This window comes from Ascaphus truei, chromosome 14, assembly GCF_040206685.1.
Source record: "Ascaphus truei isolate aAscTru1 chromosome 14, aAscTru1.hap1, whole genome shotgun sequence".
In the NCBI taxonomy this organism is placed as follows: domain Eukaryota; kingdom Metazoa; phylum Chordata; class Amphibia; order Anura; family Ascaphidae; genus Ascaphus; species Ascaphus truei.
Genome location: NC_134496.1, coordinates 27,679,702 through 27,707,587, shown reverse-complemented (window position 1 = coordinate 27,707,587; position 27,886 = coordinate 27,679,702). Strand labels below are relative to the sequence as shown.

The window sequence follows — 27,886 nt, the reverse complement described above, 5'->3', positions numbered from 1 at the left end:
TTATCTTACACATTCTTCCCTGAAAACACATCATCCCAATGTATTCCTTGTAGATTAGACTTCAGTTTATTAAAATCTGCCTTTCTAAAATGTAAAGTCTTTGTTGAACCTAAGAAATATTGTTTTTGATCATTTATTTCAAAAGAGACCATGTTATGATCACTGTTACCCAAATGTTGCCGGACTTTTTGTTGTGGTTATTATTTCTACATTGTTTGATATTACCAAATCCAGTACTGCCCCTCTCCTGGTTGGTTCCGCAATAATTTGGGTCATATAATTGTCTTTAAGCACCCCCAAAAACCTGTTTCCTTTTGCTGTAATGTCATTGTCCCAGTCTGTCACCCAATTTGCAAACATGACACAGTTTTGATGCCTTCTCCATTTGCAAAAGTATTTTGGCTTCCTCAATCTCACAGATATTTGGTGGTTTATAGCATATCCCTACAAATGTTTTCTTTATACTTTTACCTCCACTGCTAATTTCTATCCAGGTGTTTTACCATTCCGGATATTGGTTATTGGCAAGGTGTTCCTGGCATGGGTTTTGTACCTCCAGGCAGGTATAGCTCTATCCGTACAGGGCCCAGTATGAGACTCCTCTCTTTCCTTCTGAGCTGATTTGGCTGTTCAATGTCTTCTTTCTGTCCTGACATGCTGCATTCAGACTCTGCCATGTGGTTAAAATATATGTTAATGATCAACTCTATTTACAGCTTTAGATTATACTGTATTGTATAATAAAAATGAATAAACCATTAGGAGAAGCCTCGAAAAAGGCGCTCACAAGAATAAATATAATGACTTCACAGAGCATTGAACATTGCACCCACGTGAGTGTGTGCTCATTCCTCCAGCCTCACTCATTGGAAGGCAAATTCATGAATTTTGTGTCACAGCTTATAGGAATCTATGTATATATTTTATATGGGGTAGTAGCAAGAACCAAAAAACAGGAACAGCACAGCCAAAACCCACAAAAAATGAGTCTGGCGAGCACAAAATAGAAAAAGGTAACTGCCTAGCGCGAAACGCGTTAGAGAGACCCAGTGGTCCTCTGCCTTTTACCTACGTGCTAAATAAAGTTACTATTAAAGTTCTATTTTGTGCTCTCCAGCCACATTGTTGGTGGGTTTTCGGTTGTGCTCTGCTGTTCCTGTGCTCTGCTTCTCGATATTTCTTAAGGCGGGCAGCACACATGTACCTATCTCCAGCAGCCGTCCAGCTTGTGAGTATCCTCTTCAAACAAGCTTATATATTGTCATTGCCGGGTTGCCATCTTTGGTGTCACTGCTGGGCGGGTTCCCGCGGGCGGCTTTACTGATCTCTGAGACCCCGTTCATTTCGGCGGTCTCTGCGGTCTGTCCTGACGCCGCTTGTGGTCTCTGCCAGACACCTAAGTGACCCCTGATTCTCTTATTATTGCTATACTGGACAATATCACATGTGTATACCATATGCTATATATATATTTTTAAGACTTGCTGTTCAACAAGGGAAGTCTTTTTATTTTATGTGATTGATGACCATTTATTTGCTGAATAATACTGCTGCGAATCTTGTTGGGCACCGGCCACAGACTTGCTCCATTTTACATTATATGGAGTAATAGAAGAACGTTTAGGGAGCGGTTATACGGAGAAAAAGCAGGAGTTATAGGGATTGGTTATATGGAGCAATAGCAGTTATATAGAGTAATAGGAGGAGTTATAGGGATTGTTTATATGGAGCAATAGCGGTTATATAGAGTAATAGGAGGAGTAATGGGGAGTGGTTATATAGAGTAATAGGATGAGTTATAGGGAGCGGTTATATGTAACATTAGCGGTTATATAGAGTAATAAGAGGAGTTATGGGGAGTGGTTATATAGAGTAATAGGAGGAGTTATAGAGATTGGTTATATGGAGCAATAGCGGTTATATAGAGTAATAGGAGGAGTTATAGGGAGGGGTTATATGGAGCAATAGCGGTTATATAGAGTAATAGGAGGAGTTATAGGGAGTGGTTATATGGAGCAATAGCGGTTATATAGAGTAATAGGAGGAGTTATAGGGAGTGGTTATATGGAGCAATAGCGGTTATATAGAGTAATAGGAGGAGTTATAGGGAGTGGTTATATAGAGTAATAGGAGGAGTTATAGGGAGGGGTTATATAGAGTAATATGAGGAGTTATAGGGAGTGGTTATATAGGGCAATAGCGGTTATATAGAGTAATAGGAGTTATAGGGAGCGGTTATATGGAACAATATCAGTTATATAGAGTATTAGGAGGAGTTCTAGGGATCGGTTATATGGGGCAATAGCAGGAGCTATTTGGAGCATTTATGGAGAAATAGGAGGAGTTATAGGGAACGCTGTATTGGGTAATAGGAGGATTTAAAGACAGTGGTTATGGGAGAAATAGGAGGAGTTAATCAATAATACTTTTCAACTTTGATTAAACATGTCACCACTAGTGTAGTCCTACTATAGGTGGGTCTGACCCTTAAAATACCAACCTAAGAGGCTAGCAAAGTGGACTCTACAGTTAGCTGACATGCTGTTTCCCCTGTGCTGCTTAAACTTGTTCAACCCCACACGCCCCTAGCACAGCTCCCCAAGCCCAGTTACACAATACCCCGACATGACCATAAATATGAACTAATATGGGCTGCAGTCCCAAAACTGGGAAGAAAAATCAGCAGTTCGGCTGCATATGGCTTAAAATAATAATTCTATTAATTTTGTGTTCGTGGGAACGGAACTGCAGGAGATAATATTATAATCTCCCACATAACTCTGTCTCAAACCATTCTTGGTAAGGTGGTCATGGAATAAGTGTGTATGTATCAATATGTGAGTATATATATGTGTGTGTGTATATATATATATGTGTGTATATGTGTGTGTATATGTATATATATATGTATATATATATATATATATATATACATATATATATATATATATATATGTGTGTATGTACATATATATGGATGTGTGTGTATGGATGTGTGTGTGTATGTATATATATGTGCATTTATATATGTCTGTCTATGTATAGCAATGTGTGTGTGCATGTACATATATATGTGTGGGTACTGTATGTGTGTGTTTGTATAGTATATATGTGTTTATAGCAATGTGTGAGTGTACATATGAGTGCGTGTGTATGTATAGTATGGGTGTGCCTGTATATACTGTTGTAATATGTGTGTGTGTATGTAGGTGTGTGAATATAGCAGTATGTGTGTATCTGTACATCTATACATGCATGTGAGTGTGTTGTAGGTGAAGTTTCAAGCCCATATTTGCTAACTGGTGCGTTTCCATTAGACACCTTCTTGTGCCTGAAGACGCCTTCACGTGAGTAGCTCGCCTTAGTAACTATGGATCTTAATATCTGGCTGTTATGTAAATGAAATGATGCTACGTTTTAGAACGATGCTAGTCTAGAATGATACAGGCTAGTTTGAATTTGAATGCAATGTTTGAATGTTGAGAAGCCGCAGAACGCTGTCCTGTGCGCAAGGGAGTGAAGCAATGCTGCATGGAGCTATACATATAGCAATGTTAGTATCATGGGTCGGGACTTCGTGTCATGTAGTGCAGTCATCCTTCAAAATGTTGGAATGTTACATGTTTTATGTCATGCAACATATTTTAATGTAGTAATATTTTCATGTTAAATGTTGCAGGTCTTTACATGTTGCAGGTGTTATTTGAATACAATGATGCTTGCATGTTACATGTTGCAGGTCGTTACATGTTATTTGAATACAATGATGCTTGTATGTTACATGTTGCAGGTCAATGCATAACACATCTGTCGTTGCATGTTACTTGTTTTGTGTCATGACATTTTTTTTACATTAATGTTTTTGGTTTACATGTCTCTGCTTGCTACTGTACATGTTACTTAATTACCCTATTTATACGAATCCCTTAAATTTGCATATTACATGGCACATGTTAGCGCGTCATATTAATGTAGCTTGTTACCTGTCCGCATGTCATATTATTTCCCCTATGTTCACATGTTACGTTTTGCACCATATTATTCCCCATTTCAATGTTACATTTGTAATATTATTCCCCCTGTTTGCATGTTACATGTCAGCACGTCATATTAACCCCCCTATGTTTGTGTTTTACATGATAATGGAATTAATATGACATTAAACATTTATGTTTGTGTGTTACATGTTACATTAATCTCCCTAAATGTGCACGTTACATATCAGCACGTCATGTTGATTCCCTTGTTTGCATGTTACGTGTTTCATGTCATATTAATCCCCCTAAATTGGCATGTTGCATTAATTCCTGTATGCTTGCGTGTTACATGTTTCATGTCATATTAACCCTCACGTGTGTGTGTTTCAGAGCCTCCTGTAGCACAGAATGTGCAGTGGGGGAGCAGCCGTGGAGAAGGAACCTGATCAGGATTTGAAAGGCAGGAAGGATGCACAGAGACCGGACACCAATATTGACAGAGGGTGGGCATGGATGGTGGTCCTGTCCTCTTTCCTTGTCCATTTACTTATTATGGGGTCACAGATGGCGCTGGGGATACTCAACATGGAATGGCTGGAGGAATTTAACCAAAGCAGAGCCCTGACGGCCTGGGTCAGCTCCCTCAGCATGGGCGTCACGCTGATCGTTGGTAGGAAAACTCCTCGTGTTCTGTATGTTATGTTTTATGCAGCAGGGGCAGGGACTACTTCTTCTGTACACTATAGACAGTATACTGGACACCTAACAAGCTCCTATTGAACCCCCAAAATAACCACAACATATATATAAGCATATGAGTGTCACAGAGGAGTGCTACTGAGCATGGCAATATATATTTAAAACCAGAGACAGAACATAAAACACAGACAAAGCTCAGTTTTAGCACATCCAGTGAAACTCATACACGGTACAGTGCCTAAATATATATGTATAAATATCTATTAAGTAAAATGGTCTTTTAGTTTGACATTTTTGGCCAAAATTGTTGTAAGCCCCTGAGCCAACTTCACGGCAGACCACAATTCAGGGGTCCCTAACGCTAATATAAATTCTTAGTAACCTGTGTAATAACAGGAAGAATGATTTATAGTAAATCTGTCAATATTAGTTGCAAAGTTCTAAGTCTGATTGAAGCCTTTATTAACCTGTACATTACCAGGAAAAGCACTCTGTATTAGAGTTGTCACGACCATCCTGCAAGCAAACAAGTTCCCCTGTGTGGAAGATGCTATGGAGTGAGCCCTTAACCATTTAAATGTGGGAGGGGGTGAGCTTCAATTAAGTAGGAGGTTTTCCTGGTAATGTACAGGTTAATAAAGGCTTCAATCAGACTTAGAACTTTGCAACTAATATTGACAGATTTACTATAAATCATTCTTCCTGTTATTACACAGGTTACTAAGAATTTATATTAGCGTTAGGGACCCCTGAATTGTGGTCTGCCGTGAAGTTGGCTCAGGGGCTTACAACAATTTTGGCCAAAAATGTCAAACTAAAGATCATTTTACTTAATAGATATTTATACATATATATTTAGGCACGTTACCGTGTATTAGTTTCACTGGATGTGCTAAAACTGAGCTTTGTCTGTGTTTTATGTTCTGTCTTTGGTTTTAAATATATATTGCCATGCTCAGTAGCACTCCTCTGCGACACTCATATGCTTTAAACACTATAGACGGTATACAGAACTTCTATATAAGGTCTAGTAAACACTATAGGGCTTATTCACTAAACTTCGATAAGTGGCTTCTAGCACTATCAATCCCCTTATAGTGCGATATATCGCACTAAAACGGCTTTTTTAACCCTCTGGCAAAAACAAAAAGCTATATGATAAGCCAAAAAAGGTAATGAAAGGGTTAAATAGCAGGCACTGCATAGGTGTTGGTACAGGGGGTGGGTGAAGGTTGTAGTTGCCATGGGTGGGTGTTTAGGCCTTGCGGGAGGGTGGCAGAAGAAGTTAACCCCTTCATTGGGTTAACTTTACCACCGGTATGGTAATGATGTGGTTAACTCCTCCTGCTACATTCATGGGAGGCCTAACCATCCACCCGTGGCCAAGTACCCCCTTCACTCACCCCCTCTGCCCCCAATAAACCAACTACTTAACCTTAACCCCTTCATTCCCTTAGTGGCTACCCGCCAAGGTAATGAAGCTGCTTTAATGTGAATTTGACTACCAGCCGCTACGGTAATGATTAAAAAATAATAATAATAGTGTACAGGAGTAGGGGGTCTCCTCACCTGAACCGCATTGATTTCAGCCTCGGGACCCCCTACTTCCCGAGTTACAGGCCTTGGTATGGGGTGCAGGTATCTCCTGCAGAGTTTAAATCCCCCGGTCATGTGGGCCGTGATGCAGAGGATTTAAAAATGGTAGGAATACCGGCACCACATAACGGGGCCTTTAACTCGGGAAGCAGGGGGTCCCCGAGGCTGAAATCAATGCGGTTCAGGTCAGGAGACCCCCTGGTCCTGTACACTAGTATTAAAATTCACATTTAAACTACATGATCGCCTGTTAGAGCCGTGCATGGAGACGCAGCGTCTCTGTGCAGTTCTTCCAGGCTGCAGTCTAAACAAACAGTTTCAGTGCGATAGGACTTAGACTGCAGCCCCACTGGCGCTGACCGCGCTCATGCGTGAGTGGTGACGTCACCAACTCTCCAAGCATGAGCGCGGGTGTCCTGCGAATTTTGTGAGCGCGTGCGGGGGGGTTGCACAGGGGGGCCTATTGGGCGCGCTTCGAACACTCTTTTTTTTACTTCCCAAGCGCCAAGCTTGGGAGAGTGTGCGTGCACGAGCGCACGCATGCTGCGTGAGCAGGGACGTGAGAATTCACTTTGCACAAAGTGAACCCGGCAAGCCGCCGCCCGCTCAGCGCTAGCGGGGACGCAGCCTTAGAAAAAAAAAAGTGTTTTTTTCTTAATTAATACCGTTTTGATACACATGTTTTAGTGTGTGGCAGCACAATGCAAAGTCGCTCGCCATTGCACTGAGTTTAGTGAATGGGCCCCTATATTATATATAACATCTGTATGATAAACACTATATATACAGTATGCATAACTTCTATATAAGGACTGATAAACACTACTATATAACCTATTTATGGGGACTGGTAAACAATTTACATATACATATGTATGTTTTTTGCTTGTTTATATATATATATATATATATATATATATATATATATATATACACACACAAACACACACACACACACACAGTGTACATATATAACACTATGCAGGACTCCTATATAAGCACTAATAAACAGAACATTTTCTGTATGGGGACTGATAAACACTATATATACAGTATAGATGATGTGTGTATCTCGACTGGTTACCATTACATATACAGTATACATAACTTCTCTATGGGACTGGGAAACATTATATCAATATTATACAAAACATATATAAGGACTGGTAAGCACTGTATACAGAACATCTTGTGCATGGGGGCTGGTAAACACTATAAATAAATAAATAAATATATATATCATGCACAAGTTCAATATATATATATACTGTAAGTACTGATACACAATGTAGTATTGCATGCTTCATGTTTTCTGTATGGGGACATATCATGGTGGTAAGGAGCAATATAGACACACATGGAGTTATGGATATGTTTTCCCAGAGCGGGGTACTGCTTTTCCCCCCCTTAATTTTAGACAATATTTTGGGTACGACTTCCCTCTGTGGAGGCAGCTTCCTAATTATTGCAAATAAGCCACACTATTTTATGCAAATTTTAAAATGGTATATAGATATAGGGCAAATGGTGGAACTCTGTAAGATTGGCGTTTGGATGCTATTAGCTGCTCTAAGACGCAGCGCAAACAAAGCAGCTTCATTTCACCGGGTTGGGCAAACGACCCTTTAGCTGCCATTGTTCTGACATGCATGGCTGGCCGTCTGGCAGCAAAAGGGTTAAAAGAAAACAACACAAAATTAAACAACCTGCAGGGTTCTGTAACTATATTGTAGGAACGGGATCGTCCGAAGAACCGCAAAGATGCCGCGCTGCTGTTAATGCCGCTAACCTTCTCTCTGCAGGTCCCTTCATTGGCTTGTTCATTAACACATGTGGCTGTCGTAAAACGGCGCTGATTGGGGGGTTTCTGACGTCCCTCGGTTGGGTGCTGAGTGCCTTTGCCACTAACGTGCATTTTCTGTTCTTCACTTTCGGAGTGACAGCTGGTAAGGAACATATTGAATATGACGATCTTCTGGTGTGATTTCCCATTGCAGGTATGGAAGATGCATTGTAGTCCAATGGCCGGGGTGGAGGGGTAGTCTCCTCCTGAGATCCCACTGCTATCAGTTCTGCCTGTACCTCCATCTGTTTCATTCTCTTCCTTTCATTCTCTTCCTTCTCTCTGTACGTACTGTAGTAGTCATCTACCGACCGCCTATCTCAACATCATCTACTGACTACCTACCACTCAGACTTTAAATCCTGGCTTTCCTTCTCTCCTCTGACTCTCACCATTATTGTACTGGGGGAATTAAATTGTCACATTGATGATGTTTCTGTCTCCTCGGCGTCTCGCCTCCTTTCTCTCTCTAACCTCCTCCTTTGGCCTTCGCCTATGGACAGATTTTGGCATCCACAAGGATAAACACTATTTAGACCTTGTCTTTACCAAAAAACAACCCTCTAACCCATGGTCTTGGTTAAGTTTATACACACGCTTCCTTCGTACTTCCACTCGCCCCTCTGAACGCCTATGGAGGAAATCTCACACTCTCCTCTCCTTTTTTTAACCCTGCTCTCTCTAATAACAAAACAACACTACTTCATCTCACTACATCAACACAAACAAATGCAATCCACATAGTTTTGTCTCTATTTGACTCTCTTTTTCAACCTTCTCCTTTGACTTTAAAGACGAAAACAGCAAAAACAGGGGCGCAGTCGAGTTAGAAAAATATATTATTTTACTTGTCAAAAATAAAAATCCACACTTATAAATCATGTAATATACAGCAGGCACAGTAAAGGGACATCCTGCCCATGAACAATCACAACCAGCGGATGTAGCGAGTAGCGATTAGCGATCTCCGGTTAAATCCTTCAGCAACAAACTTCCAAATCTCCAGTACAGACAGACCTCCAGTTTTAGCAGCGTACCCACGCTCAAAAGCCTTGTGGTTTCGTGAACAACGTCTCGGTGCTTTGATGTACTATGCAACTGATTACCACAACGCATTTCATGAAAGATTGCTTTATCAGGCGTCTCCTCCCCACACAACCTCTTCAATAGCATCAATAACTAACTACACAAGCTTAATTGCATCTGTGATCACACAGAAACTGATCATTAAGCATTTGGTCAGATCAAATCACTGTATATATCTTGATATATATATATATATATATATATATATATATATATATATACATAGTATATATATATATACTATATAGTATATATATATATATATATATATAATATAGTATATATATATATATATATATATATATATATATATATATATATATATATATATATATACTAAACATTCACAAAGAATCTTATAGCATATTGCAATCATAAAGAGCTCGAACATGTAAGGTTCCCAAAGAGCATAAGAAGTGAAACCATCAGTGGCCGACATTTAAACATTAATTAAACACACATCATTATATATTTTTAAAAAATACATTAAATAAATAGAAAATCTATTCACTAAAGCAATAGTATAAAAAATACATAAGAAAAATATGTTAAAAAAAATACATACACACATCGTATTAGAAATGGGGGTTTCTATGTAAACATATATATATATATATATATATATATATATATATATATATATATACTGTATATATACTGTATATATATATATATATATATGTTTACATTTCCAAGCACCTTCTCTCCTCACCTTTAAATCAAACCTTAAAACTCACCTTTTAAATTAAGCATGGTCTGAATTTATATTTGTTGCGCTTGTTGTATTGTTATTCTCTGTATTGTATGGTCTCTTTTGTAAATTGTAACATACACTGTTGCTGCTATAGAATTAAAAATATACATATATACATACATTTGTGTGCACTTGCAGTATATACACACTTACTAGGAAGACTAATTCTCTTTGATAGTACTGTATATATATGTTTTAAGTTGTGTGTCATAAATCTATACCTGATCTAATTAGCTGACACTTATCCATTGAGTGCAGGGGACAGATCAACATTCCTGCTCACACTGTCAGAAATAGGTACTACAGGTACAAGTATTCAAGGACCTAGAATCTGGTATGGTGTGTGTTAGGAGGAGGGTCTAGGGGGGTGGTGGGGGAGGTTATATTAACGGGATGTGGGTATAGCATGGGATATAGTTATAGGGGGAGGGTATACCGTAGGTATAGGGGGGTACTGGCACAGGGTAGAGGGAGGGTATAGGTACAAGGGTAGGGTATGCTGTACTTATGGATGCACTACTGATATGAGTTCTAATTACCAGTATTAGCAGTGACATGAGATGCATGCATTTTTATGAAATGACATGGTATATATGAATGTATATATTGTTATGAGTTTATGATATGGGATGATATAACTGTTGTTGAATTTATGATATTAAATACATCCCTGTATATATAATTACGAGGTCATGATATACAGTAGGATAGATGCGTGTTGGTGTCATTATGAGAGCCATGATATACAGTAGGATAGATGCGTGTTGTTGTCATTATGAGAGCCATGATATACAGTAGGATAGATGCGTGTTGTTGTCATTATGAGAGCCATGATATACAGTAGGATAGATGCGTGTTGTTGTCATTATGAGAGCCATGATATACAGTAGGATAGATGCGTGTTGTTGTCATTATGAGAGCCATGATATACAGTAGGATAGATGCATGTTGTTGTCATTATGAGAGCCATGATATACAGTAGGATAGATGCGTGTTGTTGTCATTATGAGAGCCATGATTTACAGTAGGATAGATGCGTGTTGTTGTCATTATGAGAGCCATTATATACAGTAGGATAGATGCGTGTTGTTGTCATCATGAGAGCCATGATAAGAAATACATAAATACAAATAAATATATATATTTGTAATAATGAATTCATGATCTGTGGTACATTTATAGAATTATAATGATGACCCTAGTTCTGATTTGTGTTATTATCACAGGTATCGGCAGTGGGATGGTGTACCTGCCTGCGGTGGTCATGGTGGGACAGTATTTTCATAAGCGAAGAGCTCTGGCACAAGGTTTGAGCACAACCGGCACTGGGTTTGGGACGTTCCTAATCACCGTCTTACTGAAGTATCTGTGCGCAGAGTTTGGCTGGAGGAATGCCATGATTATTCAGGGGGCGATCACCCTAAACCTGTGCGTCTGCGGAGCACTCATGAGGCCACTGGATCCCAGGGAGAAGCGCGGGGGAGACCATGTGGAAAGGAGAAACGACGGCAGAGATCTCAGGGAACCCTCACTGCTGGACGCTGATGTGGTCAAAGCTAATGGCACGCTATATGAAGAGGATGGAGGAGAGGCGACGAGAGTGGATGCGGGAACCCTGTGGAAGAGGGAGAACGCCAGAAACGAGATGATCACCAATGATATGAACAAACTGGGCATCCTAAAGTCCCTGACTCGAATGAGCGTGGTGGTGAGATCCGGCTTCTGGACGTGGTATTCTAGCTACTTCGGGTCTGCGTCTCTCTTCACCAACAAAGTCTTTGTGGCTTTTGTCTGCTGGGCGTTGCTGGCCTATTGCAGCTTTGTGATCCCTTTCATCCACCTGCCAGAGATCGTTGAGATGTACGGCCTGTCGGAACAGAACAACGTATTTCCCCTGACCTCCATCATTGCCATTGTCCATATCTTCGGCAAAATAATTCTGGGTTTTATTGGTGACCTGGACTGCGTCAGTGCCTGGAATGTCTTTCTAGCTGCCAACTTCACCTTGGCCGTGTGCATCTTGGTTCTGCCGCTCATGCAGGTGTACACGAGCCTGGCGGTGGTCTGCGCCCTTATAGGGTTTTCCAGCGGGTATTTCTCTCTGATGCCCGTTGTGACTGAGGATTTAGTGGGGATCGGGCAGCTTCCAAATGCCTTCGGGATAATCATCTGTGCAAATGGGATATCAGCGCTTCTAGGGCCTCCTTTTGCAGGTAAAGAACATCCGTTTTCAAATTACATTTAGCACACGAAGGCTAGATTAGCTAAACTTCGATATTGCATGAAATTTGACTTATTGTGGGAAAAAATGCATTATTTTTATTGTCCAATTCACCTATAAATTATTGCATGGAATAACTCTGAATGAAATAGCAATGCTATACAGTATGTGTGAGTTAGATTTAACAGCAAACATGTAAATGGGAACGCAAATGATTAATTAATGCCAATTTACCTATTCACGCGTTATTCGTTACACTCCGATATTGTGACAAAAAGTGAAAAAAAACACCAGATAGTGAAAAATATATTTAAATTAATAATAATAAAGTGGTTAAATAATCATTCAAGTGATTCTATAATCTTTAAGTGAAAAGTGGATACTATACTGTGTAAAATTATTAGGTGATATAACTAAGTAAATCACATGTGCTGGATGGAAAAAACGACAGGAATGGTTTAATCGGTGTAATTCTGGATGAGAAGTTGCAGCTGCTTACATAGAATGGCTCAGCCAACTATAACACTGGTGAACAAAGAAAAACAGTGCAATACCTCAGTGTAGTATCTTAAAATACTGTATATTGAAATATTCAATCAGCAGGTAAGTATTACACGTACCTCAGGGTAAGGATAAAAGAGCATGACATGTTAGGGACATGTTACCACAAACAGGAACTTCCACACCGGTCATCCGATCATACTGGTTATGCTAAATGTCATGTTCAGAATCCCTTGTCCACGAGAACGTCTGCCTCCGCTGGCGATCTCCTCGATCCTGGTCCAGGCTGTTTCCTGTGTTGTGCTGTACCAATGGATGGCTCCTCATGCTGTCTGAAGACGCCGGTTACACGTGGCAGTGTATCGTCGACTGCCGATGACGTCAGACAGGTTCCGTCGCTAGTTAAGCGACTCGTATGGTAAGAGTCTCGAAACGTCTTGCACATATAGTGCTATATGCAAAAGAATCCTGATGTAGAAAATGTACAAAACTTGCACACAAATGCCTCTATTCCTACGCGTTTCGTAGTATACGTCTACTTCTTCAGGGAACAGTATTTGAATGTTCACAGGCACTAGATCCCACGGGGTATATCTAGTGCCTGTGAACATTCAAATACTATTTCCTGAAGAAGTAGACGTATACAACGAAACGCGTAGCAATAGATGCATTTGTGTGCAAGTTTTATTTACATTTTCTACATCAGGATTCCTTTGCTTATAGCCCTATATGTGCAAGACGTTTCGGGAGTCTGTTAACATACGAGTCGCTTAACAAGCGACGGAACCTGTCTGAAGTCATCGGCAGTCGCCGATACACTGCCACGTGTAACCGGCGTCTTCAGACAGCATGAGGAGCCATCCATTGGAACAGCACAACACAGGAAACAGACCGGACCAGGATCGAGGAGATCGCCAGCGGAGGCAGACGTTCTCGTGGACAAGGGATTCTGAACATGACATTTAGCATAACCAGTATGATCGGATTACCGGTGTGGAAGTTCCTGTTTGTGGTAACATGTCCCTAACATGTCATGCTCTTTTATCCTTACCCTGAGGGTAGTTACTTGGATGGGAAACAGGGGGTCCCCAGAGCTGATTTCCGAGATATATACCTGTAAAGGTAGCGTTGGTACTGTCCCCTCCAGGGGTAACAAAATGGCGTCACGCAAGCCAATAAGAAGGCATAACGTCATCCATCGCGGCTTCCTATTGGTCGTGGTGACACGGGATTTAAATAGCAGGGAGTACTGGCATCAGTGGTGAAAGTAGATTTTTATTCTTACAGGTACTCACCCAGGCATTTAAAACAGTTTCCACAACCCCGCCCCCTCTGCCCCCCGCCTGTCTCTGTGTCTCCCTGCCTCTGCATTTTTCTGCCTCTCTCTCTGCCTCTCCATGCCTCTCTCTCTGCTTCTTCACTCCTTTGTGCCTCTGCTTCTCCGCGTGTCTCCCCAACAGAGCTGTCTCCGGTCGTGACGTAGATGCCCTAATATGGGCATATTCATATATGACAAATCCATATTAGGGCATCCTTCGTCACTGATGAGACACTCTGAGACTTGGAAAGAGAAGCGAGATCAGGGAGAGAGAGAAAGAGAGAAAGGGGCAGAGAGACAGAGAGAGGCAGGTTAGTACTAAAATCCCCAGTAATTCATACCGATACATCGTATTGGCACTTATTGTTTTACCGGTACTGCGTACCGGACCGGCCTACTTTCACCTCTGACTGGCACGTGTTTCCCGGTTAGTTTCTCAGGAACCAGGGGGTCCCCTGAGCTGAACTAAACAAAGTAACAAAAAAATCGGGGATGCAGAGGGCAGGGTTGCCAGGTATCGAACTGGACTGTCCTGTATTTGGACACTCTGTCCAGTAAAACATTTGATACTGGACATGTGTCCGATATTAGCTCTCTGGACATAGTGACCTGATCGGCTTGAGGGGCCACAGGATTTCCCTGGGCTGTTGCTAAGGGGCTGGGCAGCTTCCTCAAGCCTGATTGGCTGCTGCTGTGTAATGCAGCCAATCAGGAGGTGTGAGGAGCCTGGGGGTGGGGCCGAGGAGAGGAGGAAACAGCATGGAGCGTCGCACCTTTCACCATTGTGTCCAGTATTTCTGGAGAAGCCACGTGGCAGCCCCAGCAGAGGGTGGATTGCACGTTTAATGCAAGAACACTTTAAACCAAACAGTGATATTAGCAAAGTCTTCATGTAACCTTTAGTGCTGCTTTGAACTGGATGGAAACAGATCTAAACAAGCGTGAACGTTACTAAAAGGCTATTCAATTCAAATGACTCATTGCGATGTGAGAAACATTTCCTCTGGATGTATTAATACCCCAGTTGCTATGCAAGCAGTAAACAGCATTAGTGATAATATCCGTGTTTCCTCGTGTCCGGTACATCTCTCAGTATCTCGCGCTGGTAAAAGCCTCGTTAATGTGTTAATGCTGATTGTAGTAAACCAGAACCGTTCCCTTTATCCAAATTAAGCGATATGCTTAGTCACCGCTCTCCACTTACTGTCTCATTCGTAATTAATAGGGTGTGAGGTCTATTAAGGTCCACACGGGGAACTGCTAAGTGTTAGCGAGGGTGATCCTATTAATGTTTGTGGGGTCAGCTGATGCGTTAGGTGATCCTGAGGACGAATCTGATCTCTGGGCATCAATAGCTAATGAGTTCCTAGAAATTTGAACACAAAAAAAAAAAAAAAGAACAAAATAATATTACTAGAAATCGCCAAACATCTTGGGGTATTAATGGCCGGGTAATGTCTTGTCCTTCTAAAATTATTGCTACTTTGTTGCCTATAACAAGTGATGACATCGGCACACACCTTTCCCGCATATCTTTGCTTTTATTCAGTATGAATTCCGCTCTCTATAAATGAAAGGGGCCGCACTCCTCTCCAGCCTTGGGAATACATCTTTGCAGCCTATTAAATAGCGGGTTGTATCTCCCGGGTTATAAGTGGCCTAACCGCATTGCTCCCCCTGCAGGTTGGATCTACGACGTCACGCGGAAATACGACTACTCCTTCTATGCGTGCGGCTCGCTCTACATGGTGGGGATTCTGTGCCTGCTGCTCGAGCCTTGTCTCAAATCCAAGAAGAAAGCCGCAGACAAAGCTGCTAACTGCGCCGAGGCTTGAACGCTACCCGCCGGCCTCCTGCGCTAACCTTTCTGCTGCAGAAGCAAAGAGATAAAGTGTTGCAATGATGTGAAGATCTGTACCTGCGACCCCCCCTTTCTCTTACCCACCTTATTCTAACACTCTCCCTGTCTCACTCTCTTCCTCCTCACTTCTTCTCTAACACTCTCCCTGTCTTACTCTCTTCCTCCTCACTTCTTCTCTAACACTCTCCCTGTCTTACTCTCTTCCTCCTCACCCCTTCTCTATCAGTCTCCCTGTGTTACAGTCTTCCCTCATCTGTCACTCTTCCCCCCTCTCTCACTCACTCTTCCCTCTCTCGCTCCCTCCCCTCCCTCCCTCTCTATTACACTCCCTGTCTTACACTCTTCCACCCTCTCTCACTCCCCACTTTTCCTCCTCACCCCTTCTCTATCAGTCTCCCTGTGTTATACTCTGCCCTCATCTCTCACTCTTCTCCCCTCTCTCACTCACTCTTCCCTCTCTCTCTCGCTCCCTCTCCTCCCTCTAGTACACTCCCTGTCTGAGGCTGCGCTTATAGTGCAGGCGACAGCGACGTCGCAGCAAAACAAATGCATTGCCGCCGTTGCGTGCGCTTATAGTAAGCGCGACGCGACGGCGCAACGAATTGGTCGCGATCGCTGGAAGTCATCTCTATTTGATTTTCCAGCGACCGTCGCCTGACAGTCGCCGGCACTATGTGCGCAGCCTTACACTCTTCCACCCTCTCTCTCAATCCCCACCTTTCCTCCTCACACCCTCCTGTCCTCTTGTCACACTCTTCCCCCTTCCTCTCACACTCTGCCTCCTTCCTTTTACACATTTCCCCTCCTCTCACACTCTCACCGCTCCTCCACACTCTCCCCCCTCCTCTCACCCCCCCCCCCCCACACACTCTCACCTCCCTCCCTCCTCTAACTCTCCCCCCTCCTCCTCCTCTCACACTCTCCCCCTTCCTCTCACACTCTCCCCCCTCCTCTCACACTCTCCCCCTTCCTCTCACACTCTCCCCCCTCCTCTCACACTCTCCCCCTTCCTCTCACACTCTCCCCCCCTCCTCTCACACTCTGCTCCCCTCCTTTCACACTCCCCCAACACAATATACACATAATCCCCCCGCCCACCCCCCCAAACTAGAGCGACCAAAAAATTTCCCGGGAAAACTGAACAGCGATCACCGACTGCACATGCACGAACGGCAAGTGTCAACTACACATGCGCGGCTGGCCAAAAAAGTCAGGACCCGGGACAAACGGCTAAAAACCGGAACTGTCCCGGATAAACCGAGACATCTGGTCACCCTACCCCCACCACAATATACACACAATTCTCCCCTATGATACACACACAATTCTCCTTCCCCTATACACGCGCACCCACCTTTTTTCTTACCTTGGGGGTGGGGGGGAGGTAAAACCACTAGTGCCGCGTGGGCCCAGCTTTCAGTGCAGACCATTGAGGGGAGGAGAAGCCCCCCCCCCCGCAGCAGCTGGGGAGAATTGGGGGCCCAGCATCCATCAAATGCCTGGCAGTCGGCTGCAGAAGTTGGACTTAACTTCCAGCCCCTTGCAACCGCCAGACTCGAGACAGTTGTCCCAGCTTCCCTCCCCGTCCCGCCCTGTTGGCGGCCCTGTCTTTACACATGTTAAGTCAAATGACAAATTCTGTTGCTTAGGTGTTTTGTAGAGGGAGGGGAAGTGGGGGGTAGGGCAAAGAATTACAATTTTTGAAGGTGCAGTCCCAATCACAAAAATATTTGGGAGTTATAAGACAGGAGGCACCCAGCGACCTATGAAGTCGTCAGCAGTTTCTTGCTGTTTAATTGTTTGGTGGTTTTTCAAATCGAGGTCGAAAAACCTCAGAATCACGATGCACAAATGACCACGGAAAATACCACTTTCCTGAAACATACAATACAAGCAGGCGCTTATTTTTGCTAATTTTATCTACTTTTAACGTAGGATAGAAGCTGGAGGTCTCCGAAGCTGAACCCCATTAATTTCAGCTCTGGGGACCCCCTGCTTCTGACTATACCTACCTCCATGGTGGGTGCTGGTAGCCGCTTAGCTCGGCGAGCAGGGATCACGTAATGGCGGAGTTTCAAAGCTCCCGCACCCTGCGGGCCAATAGGAAGCCGTGATGTCATCAGGCTCGGCTTCCTATTGGCCCGCGTGACCTTTAAACTTTGCCTGGATACCAACACCACCTTTTGGAGATCTGTATCTCGGGAAGCAGGGTGTCCCAAGAGCTTAAAATAATGGGGTTCAGCTCCGGGGACCCCGTGCTTCGGACTTATGTTAACAAATAATAAATAAAAAAAAGGGCATGAATTGCTCCTTTAAAGCACCAATTCTGTCTCCCCCTTTTTTTTTTACCTAGGCGTGAAGGAGGGGGTCCCCTCCCTGGGGCTGAACTGCATTGATTTCAGCTCCAGGGATGCCCCTGGTTCCAGCGATACATACCGGGAAAGGTATCGCCGGTACAGTACATTAACGCTTCACGCGGGACTAAAGGAAGCCGCGACGGATGACGTTGTGACTTCCTATTAGTTAAACCGCCATTTTGTTTCCCTTAGAGGGGATGCTATCTTCAGTGGTATCTTGAGAAACCAGGGGGGTCCCCAAAGCTGAAAAATACCAGCGTTAGGCTGCGCTCATAGTGACGGCGAAGTCAGGCTGCGGTCGCAGTTAAAATCAAATTGAGATGACTCCCAGCGATCGCGACCAAGCCGTCGTGTCTCGCTTACTATAAGCGCACGCGACGGCGGCAATGCATTTGTTTTGACGCGACGTTGCGTCGCTGTCGCCGGCACTGTAAGCGCAGCCTTAAGTTCTCGAGACCGCCTGCTTCCTATACATGAATGCATTTTTTTATTATTATTTAAAAAAAGAGGGGAAAGCTGTTCCTTTAAGGCCTCATACTTTACAGACAAAATGACACAAAAGGATACAGCGAAAATCCATAAACATTAATGTTACATGATTATATCTCCGATATAAGGTGATGAATACAATTATCATCAAGAAGGATCAGCACTGTATAAATATATATCCGTGTACAAATACTTTATTCCTGCCTTTTAAGTGGTACTAGGCCTTTCTTATTGTAACGGCTATAGGGTCCTGCAGTGCATTACAAAACCCTTAAGTCAAACACCGCTGGACGTCAGGGCCGCCAACATAGAGGGGTGGGGGGGAGTGCTGTGACCACTGTCCAGGGCCCAGTGACTGAGGTGGCCCGACTGCCCGGACCTGGAAGTTGGGCCTCTTCCTCTGCGGTAAGAAGCAGGTGGGCCCTATCCCCTGCTTTATAATTACACAACTTACATCTATAGAAAGAGTGTCCAGTCCGCGCTCTTGCTCTTTAAGAAATTGGAATAGTAGTTCCTCTCTAATCTTTTGCAGCTCTTGATGTTGAAGGTGTCTTCCCCCACCTCCAATGTGGATCTCTGCAGAGAACTCCAACAGCGATACCCAGTTCCAAGAAAAAGAAAAACACAAAAGCGCACCAAGATTGAGATATACAGTGTATTATAGACAATTAAAATTAGTAATATACACTTACATGGATAAAAACTTTATTGATCCTGATCACGATCGTGACTTCTATGGTGAGGCAACAGTAGGGATGAAGGGGGATGATTTCCGTCCCTGCAAACAAGCCCCGCGCGCTGGGACTGTGTCTCTGGCTATGCTGCGTTTTCAGCTCCACACGGTTGTCAGCGTGATGGCCTGCGTGACGCGCATGCGCGGCGGATAAGGCCCCCAATAGTAGTCCCGAAGATGCCTATCTTTTAATTGTCTATAATACACTGTATATCTCAATCTTGGTGCGCTTTTGTGTTTTTCTTTTTCTTGCAACTTACATCTATGTACACACTAGAGATGTGCCAAATTTTGCCCTGCTTTTGAAACCAGGAGAAACTTGCCCTTTTTCTTACGCAAAATTTCCCCCCAAAAACATTCAAAGTAATTTTCAGGTCACATGACCCTTTATATGCTGCAATTTTTGTGAAATTCTGCCCTCAAAAATTGGCAATTGTCTAGGGCGGCTTCCGGTGCAGGGGTGAATACCAGTCACCGGAACAGCAGGGCTGGTAGCGGAGGTGTAGTTGGGTCACAAGCAGAGATCCAGGGCAGGCAGTGAAGCGGTGGCTTCTGGGTCACAAGCAGAGAGGTATGGAAACTCACCAGGAGCAGGGCTGGAGCAAGGCAGGCTCTAGGCAAGAATTAATTTATTGTAACAGGACAAGAACACAAGCAAACAGTAACAGGGACCAATACCAGGGCAGGGACAGAAGCAGGAGCAAGTGCATGAATTGGGGCCAGAGACATGCAGGGACAAACCAGCAGAAGGCTGCGCTTATAGTGCCGGCGACGTCAGGCTGCGCTTATAGTACCGGTGACGTCAGGCTGCGCTTATAGTGCCGGCGACATCAGGCTGCGGTCGCTGGAAAAATCTAATTGAAATTACTTCCAGCGATCGCGACCAATCGCTTACTATAAACGCACACGACAGTGGCAATGCATTTGTTTTGTCTTGACGTCGCTGTCGCCGTCACTGTAAGCGCAGCCTAACTAGGCAAAGGACAGGCAGAAAGGGAGGTTTTTAAGTAGGGCAGGTGCAGACAGAGGAAAAGTGCAGGGTGCCAGGTTACAGAGAGAGAAAGCTCCACCGGAGTTCCATATCCTGTGTTGTCAGCATTACCATGGAAACCCGTGTCAGCTGATGCAGTTAGATAGGGTGGGCGAGAAAAAGACACAACGGTTTGGTTAGAATAGAATGGCACATAAGTGTACATCAGTCAATAACGCTCTACGGTCTATGGTCACCCAGTGGAGAAAGGAATAAAGTGAACGGGAACTCTGATGGTTAACCCCGGAGACACCCTGTGTGCTCTGGGACCTCAATACAACACCCCATGCAGTAGATAATCTGCAATGACCACCTCTATCCGAAAGTTGATAACCCCAGAGCAGGGAAAGAGCAGATACTAAATAAACACGGGGAGGCACATGTAGGGTACCCCAGAATGTGTTACGGAGTGGCCATACGATAACCTGGTATAGGACAAGGTATAAAGTAATCCCTTAACAAAGTAATGTTAAATCCTAGGTAAAGTTGCAGTTGGCTTGTGGGCCATGTGCTCCTAATTGTGTATGGTATAGATATGTGGGGCAGTGGTAGGTGATGACCACTAATGCCAAGGATGGATCCCTGGCACATATAGATGGACAGATGGAAGCCTCGGCAGCACCCTTCGAGGATCGGGGGACACCAGCACAGCTTCCACACCTAGCGGTCTGTGGAAGAGACGGAATGCTTAGTACTTCTTGTGGAAAACTACTGAAGCACCCAGGATCTTTATGAACATATCACACAAGTTGTATTAGGGTTCACACGTGATTCTGAGCACCATCTTCACCATATATCATGGCTCAATCAGTGGCTCAGTTATTTTGACTGAACCACCTGTTCTGAAGCAGGGGTAACCTTAAACCTGATCTGTTGGGGGTTCTTGAGGACGAGTTGGGAATCACCGATCTAGATATGTACTTCTAATTGTCTGGTCGAAGATGTTAAACATGTCACTGTTGCTGGCCCCTCTGGTTGTATCTTGACCGCTAAATCTCACTTGGAAACTTGGACTGGGTTACACAGCCAGAAAAAAATACATTTTGAATGGACTGGGTGTGGAAGACCCTATGGGGCCTATTCTATAGACTTTGATAACTAACTCATCGATGATTTTGAGTAGTTCCTGAACAATTTGGCAAGTTGGCAATTCAGAAAGCTCTGATGACCTGCCAAACTTGTACATGAAGTGCATATCCCCGTACAACTTGATTGCCAGTGTGGTTACCTATGCCCTCAATGGGAGCAAAGATAACCCCCATGGCAATGAATGGGCACCCCTCTAGTCCCAACAACCCCCCCTCCCAACACATACAGTACAGTAATGGGCAAAATTACTATTATCCAGATTTGGATAATAGCTAACTTGCCCATTAAAAATAAAACATCCAGCCTGCATAAAGTAAATGAAAGTTGCATTTACCCCTGCAGGGATGAAGGCTGTCCTCGTTTTCCTCCCCGTCATCAACATAACAATAAAAAACAAACTAATGGCCACTAACCCCTTAATCACCTTAGCTATTAGTAACCACTATAGTAATTAAGGGGTTAACCCCCCTCCCCCGCTACACACCAGGGCACGCAACTACCCTCCCCTGGGCAACTACCCCCACCCTCTACCCATTGATTGGCACAGTAGTACACCCTGCCCATATAATACAGGCATGGTTTGCCACTATGGCAGTCAATGGGCAACATAAAAAAAACAAGCACCAAAAATACACTACAATGAAATAAAACCAAGCACCAAAAATATATAACAAATAAAAACAAGCATTTGCCAAAAAATGCATTGCTTGTCACTATGTTTATCTATAGCTCAAAAGGGGCATAGATAAAAACATTGGCAATCAATGGGCAAGCTTAAAAAAAATACACAATTAAATAAAATACAATCCATGTTTTTCTTACCATTGATATTATTCTGACTCCACACTGTGGCAAGTGGTAGAGACAGGCAGTTCACTCACTCACTTTTGATGCACACTTTCTTTCTGTTCTTTATTGTAAAGGCAAAACAATAATATCAAAGGAGGGGAACTGTGGGTAAGTGGCATACGTGGGGGAGAGGTGAATTAAGATGGATTCTACCAGGAGATTGGATACAGACTGCTCCTAATGGCTGCTGGCTCCAAAAGGAAGTACGCTTTCCTATACAAGCAGGAACAACCAAAGGACTATACCTTTATATAAGATGACAGCATATCCTTTTTAAACCTGTCACATGGTACACCAGCCAATCGGACTGGGGAGTTGTTGGGGGTAGAGGAGGTGGATAGTAGGACTGTTGTATTTTAATGTTTCTTGGGGGTAGAGGGATTGGGTGAAGGGGGTAGTTGCCCCAGGGTGGGTGGTTAAGCCTCTTGGGTGGGTAGCAGGAGTGGTTAACCACTTCATTACCATAGCGGTTACCACTGCTATGGTAGTGAAGGGGTTAACTAACCCCTCAACCTTCCCGGCAACCCTAACCTCCCACCCTGGGGCAACTACCCCCTTCACCCAATCCCTCTACCCCCAAGACTAGCTAGCCGCTAAGGCAATGAAGCTGTTTTTATTTAATTTTAATCACAGAGTATTGGAGCAGGGGGTCGTCGGAGCAGAACCACATTAATTTCAGGTCCGGAGACCCGCTGCTTCCCGAGATACAGGCCCCTGCTACAATACTCTGATTTTGAAATGTAAATAAAAACACTGCGATTGCCTGTGAGAGCTCTGCAGGGAGATGCGGTTCTCTATATGCAGCTCTTCCAGACTGTGGCCAGATCGCACAGGGGAGAACTTTGAGAGAGGCTGAGATACCGTCGCTGATGTGCCATACGGTATTGGCATTTTCCTACCTCACGGTTTGTGACTTGCGGTAATGCTTTCAGATTCTTTCTGACTACCGTGATAACACAAATTCCAAACCGTTCAATGGGGTCATGCCAAACCGTTCAATGGGGTCATGCCAAACCGTTCAATGGGGTCATGCCAAACCGTTGAATGGGGTCATGACAAACCGTTCAATGGGGTCATGCCAAACCGTTCAATGGGGTCATGCCAAACCGTTCAATGGGGTCATGCCAAACCGTTCAATGGGGTCATGCCAAACCGTTAAATGGGGTCATGCCAAACCGTTCGAGATGGCAGCGATTTTATCCAAGCTCCATTAAGTGAGGGCACCCTGAGATTAACGTGCATTAACGAGCTAATTATATGCAAAAGCAACATCCCAACTACACGATATATATACACACATCCCAACCTTATAGATATATATACACACATACATATACATACATATATATACACATGATTAACCAATATACAAAGAAATGTTTAAGGGTTAACAAAAACATGCACAAATAAAAATATCACTTCTACATATCAAGACATCACCTTGCATATGAAAATTACAATATTATATAGCCACAGTAAAACAAAATCCTATTTCCTAATAAAATCATTCTCATCTTCCAATCAATATCATCAAATGCCAATCAAAACATTGATTTTACATTGTATACATGATGCATAAAATCTGTGCACCATGTACACTCTGCCAATCAATGTTAACAATAAAATATTTCAAACAAAATACAATGAAATCCAAACAAGTATACTATTTAAACCAAGCAAGGCAACAGAAATAAATTACCATTCATTAATCAATTTCAGGTAGTGCTCACCACAAACGAGGTGGGACCATGGTGCTGAGGTGGGAAAGGATATAACGCCACACACAGCCACGAAGACACGTCTTGAGAGTAGAATGGTCTGGGTGTCCGGGCCGGGGCAGGAGAGGTACGGATAGTAGTGGGTACTGATAGCCAAGTTCGGGGTTAGAGAGAGAGACGTCGTCGTTTTACCGTAAGCCAAGATCGGGAGCGGAGAGAGCGGAGTAGTCATATTGCTGTATGCCAAGGTCAGGATGCCAGAGGTGCGGAGAGGTCAATTGCCGTATGCCAAGGTCGGGATGCCAGAGGTGCGGAGAGGTCGAAGAGAAAGCCGGTTCGGTACACAAGGAAGACTGCAAGACAAGACAGGACTAGGGAGGCAGAGAGTGATGAGAACAACTGGTTCTATGCTCAGCCGACGAGTCAGTGAAACAGCAGGGTATATATAGGTGAGAGGATCCAATGGCAGGGTAGCAAGGTGGGGGTATGTGCATGGACCAGGCTGCGACAGGGATAGGTCCAGAAGGGCTCCCTGGGGAGGAGCTATAGAGCCCGGTAGTAAGGCTGCATTTGAATGCAGCATTGGATTGGGGTAGTGTGCCTTTAAGAGGCTGGGGCGCCTCCATGTTGCCGCGCCTCTGTGTGGCCGCGCCTGCGGGCGCGTGACCGGGTGTGCGCCCAGAACCGGCATTACAAGAGGAATGCCGGCATGCGCACGCGCCTTGGTGAGGTGGCGATCGGCGTCCTGGAGGGAGGCTGATTGCGCGGCGCGGGAGGACCCGGCGAAGCTGCAGTTGAGTGGGGAGCACGCCAAGGGCGGCGTGACTCCCCGGTTGTTACAATCAAATCCCAAAACAATTAAAATACCATCCAAATCAATTACACAATTAACTAGTTTAATCGTTAACCAAAACCATTCTCCAAAAAAGTTACCATCTGACAAAATATAAGTACCAAAAATGATCCACAATAAAAAAGCAAGCCTCACCCTGACCTAAAGTACAGCATACAACACCAAAAATTACATCTAGCTCAATAAAAATTACATTACACACACATGAAAGCATAGCAGCATAGCTAAATACATTTTAAATACTGCAAAACAATTTCCAACAAAATAATTTCTTACCCTGTATGTGTATATCGATCTAGACATACATACATACATACATACATACATACATACATACAGTGGCAAGAAATTATCTTAAAAAAAAAACTATCACATGTAAAAAAACAAAAAAACATGTACAAGTAAAACAAAATACATTTCTTTTGTTGACTTACCATTACTTGACCCACTCACCGACTCCCGTTGAACCGCTTACTCTCGGACCAATCCACGCACAGGAACCCATAAAATAAAAAACCATAAAATAATAAACCATAAAATAATAAACAAAGCTTGTCTTTTATTTGCAATCCATTCCGTCACCGTCTTCATCTGTGTTCTTCCGTCTTCCGGCTTCTTCTGGGGTCTTCTTGGGGTCTTCTTACCGTCTGCTGCCGCGCCCTCTTCTCTTCTTTCTCTAGGAGGTCCGTCCTCCTCGGCGTCTGCCTTCAAAATGAGACGACATAGGCTTTTATAGGCCTATGACGTCACATTTTCATCATATGGTTCCCACGGCCCTGATTGGGCCGTGAAAACCATGTGATTTTGGGGGGGAAAAGTTCATTTTGATTACGTCATTTAAAGGCAATGACGCCAGCCAATCAGAATGGCTGAGCTTCATTTGCCTTTAAGATGACGTCATCAAAAGAAAGATGTCCACCCTCACATGGTACGGTAGCCAATCAGAGCGTGGGAACAAAATCCCAACTCTGATTGGCTGAAGTACCATGTGAGAGGCGGTGTGGTTGCATGGGTACACTGACCGAGAGAAGGCAATGTTCCTGGAAGAGGGGTTTAAGGAAGGTTTTAACATCCCGGTGTGGGGGGTAATACAGGACAGGCATGTGATTCACAAATTAATATCGGCGACATACTACGCAATTTAGTTAGGGGTTCGTACATATTAAGTGACCTTAATGGGTCCTCTGGGTGGCGGAACTGTAAGGCCAGCTTAATGGTGCCGGGAAACGCCAAGAACTGAGGCGCAAACTTATGTTGTCGGGCCCCATAGTATGAGTCCCCATGAAGATTGGGCGTGGCTGGAGGCTGTACCACTGCCCAAGTCTTCAGAAGCTGGGCTTCACCTTATGCGGTTGGCCCCGGTGGCCAGAAGGGAGGACTAGGCATGGAACATCCCCAGCAGGGCGGCGAGACAAGAGCAGCACGGCGTAAGGGTCTCCCACCATGCTAGTTGCGATGCACGGGGTCGACTGCATACGTGGCTAAAGGGCTGGCTGACAGTTTAATTTTGAAAGGTTGGTTAAATAAATAAAGCTGTGACCTTATTTTACTTCCACAAAACTGTGGGGTCTCCGTTTTTGTGTGGGGTAAGAAATCACGGGGTAGGCACACTAAGTCTTTAAGATGACCCAAGGATGGGGACGTCGCACCCATGTGGGCTAATGTGCCTCAGAGATTGTGGTGTGGTTCAGTTCCCCTCGTACCTTTCCACCGTCCCCCTCTCCACAATGTTACGAAAACATTGGCGCGCGCAACTGCGAGGGAAGGGATGGGGGCAGCCGGCAGAGACCTCTGCCAAAAGTCCTCTGAATCTAATTGTTTTTTTTTCTTATGGTCATCATCTTCTTAAGTCTCTTAATGAAGCTGTGTGGACCTGACCCTTACAGACGTCCAAACTCTGCAGAATTGTGCAAACCCAACTATTAGGATGAAGAAAACCCAAAACGCACAATTATACACTCACACAAAAACTGAATTCAATGCACTTCTTGACCTCGTTGATGCTGCAGGTACAGTATACAGCTCATATTCCGCCAGAAAAGGGTGAAAGAAAAGAAGGGAAATCCTATACATCCTTTTGCCATGGTGTTGTGTCACACGTTGTGACGTCGATGTCTGGCACCCCTGCCGGTTAACATAATTCCGGTGTCATGAGTTCTGTCACTTGAGAAGGCACCTTCGCTGCCCGTGGGGTTAAGGTAATTAAAGTCTGGTTTCAGAATGTTGTTATTTTATTTACTTTGATGTACAGTATGTACAGTATGTACAGTATGTACAGTATGTATGCATCACTGATCACTACTTTGTCTGCATATTTCTACTTGACTATATCCTTATTAACAAAAACAATATTGTACACACCCTGTGTGGGAATCATTCACTGGGAATAAATACCTACTCTGGCCTGGCTTTGAACATGGCGGGGCCTGGTGTAGTGAGCGCACTCAGGGCCTCTTACTTCTCCCCCCCAGAGCCCGCCCTCCTCATGATGATGTCATGTGATGATGTCATGTGACGTTCCGTCATCATGTGACGTGCCTGGAGATGCCGGCGCTTACAGAGACCCCGTCCTCTCCCCGGGCCCAACTTCCGTAATCACAGTTTAAATGTTGTGGTGATTAAAGTCACTTTAACTACCACACACTGTGCTTACGGAGGGGAGAGTGCGGGGCCCGATGCAGTAGAACCGCTGGCACGGCCATCTAGCCGGCCCTGCCCCTTTATCTTGGATTTTGTGATGGGGAGACTGGTAATGGCAACAGAGTCCGAAGCGCACTCTCATCCCGGTGGGTATGAAAAACAGAAAAAAAGAACAATTATTTCACTTATTTAATTATTTAATTATTTACATTCAGTATTTTGCGCTCTATTCTTTGTCTTCATTCGAGACTGGTAATGGGGAATAATCCAAC

The 27,886-nt window shown here is 43.9% G+C and overlaps 1 protein-coding gene across 6 annotated transcripts in view; it reads left to right on the top strand.

The window, feature by feature from the left end:
- SLC16A14 (solute carrier family 16 member 14) overlaps positions 1 to 18,892 on the top strand; it is a 42,244-nt gene extending 23,352 nt beyond the window's left edge. For 3 of the 6 annotated variants that reach the window (XM_075570209.1, XM_075570210.1, XM_075570214.1), the window contains exons 2-5: positions 4,368 to 4,647; positions 8,075 to 8,218; positions 11,182 to 12,168; positions 15,679 to 18,892. In XM_075570209.1, the coding sequence (XP_075426324.1) occupies positions 4,386 to 4,647; positions 8,075 to 8,218; positions 11,182 to 12,168; positions 15,679 to 15,830 (1,545 nt within the window). In that variant the 5' untranslated portion in view covers positions 4,368 to 4,385 and the 3' untranslated portion in view covers positions 15,831 to 18,892. Of the gene's footprint in view, positions 1 to 2,668; positions 2,800 to 2,819; positions 2,838 to 3,317; positions 3,348 to 4,367; positions 4,648 to 8,074; positions 8,219 to 11,181; positions 12,169 to 15,678 lie in introns of those variants that run through there. The other 3 variants (XM_075570211.1, XM_075570212.1, XM_075570213.1) reach the window with 3 other exon arrangements.
- The last annotated feature ends 8,994 nt before the right edge of the window (positions 18,893 to 27,886 follow it).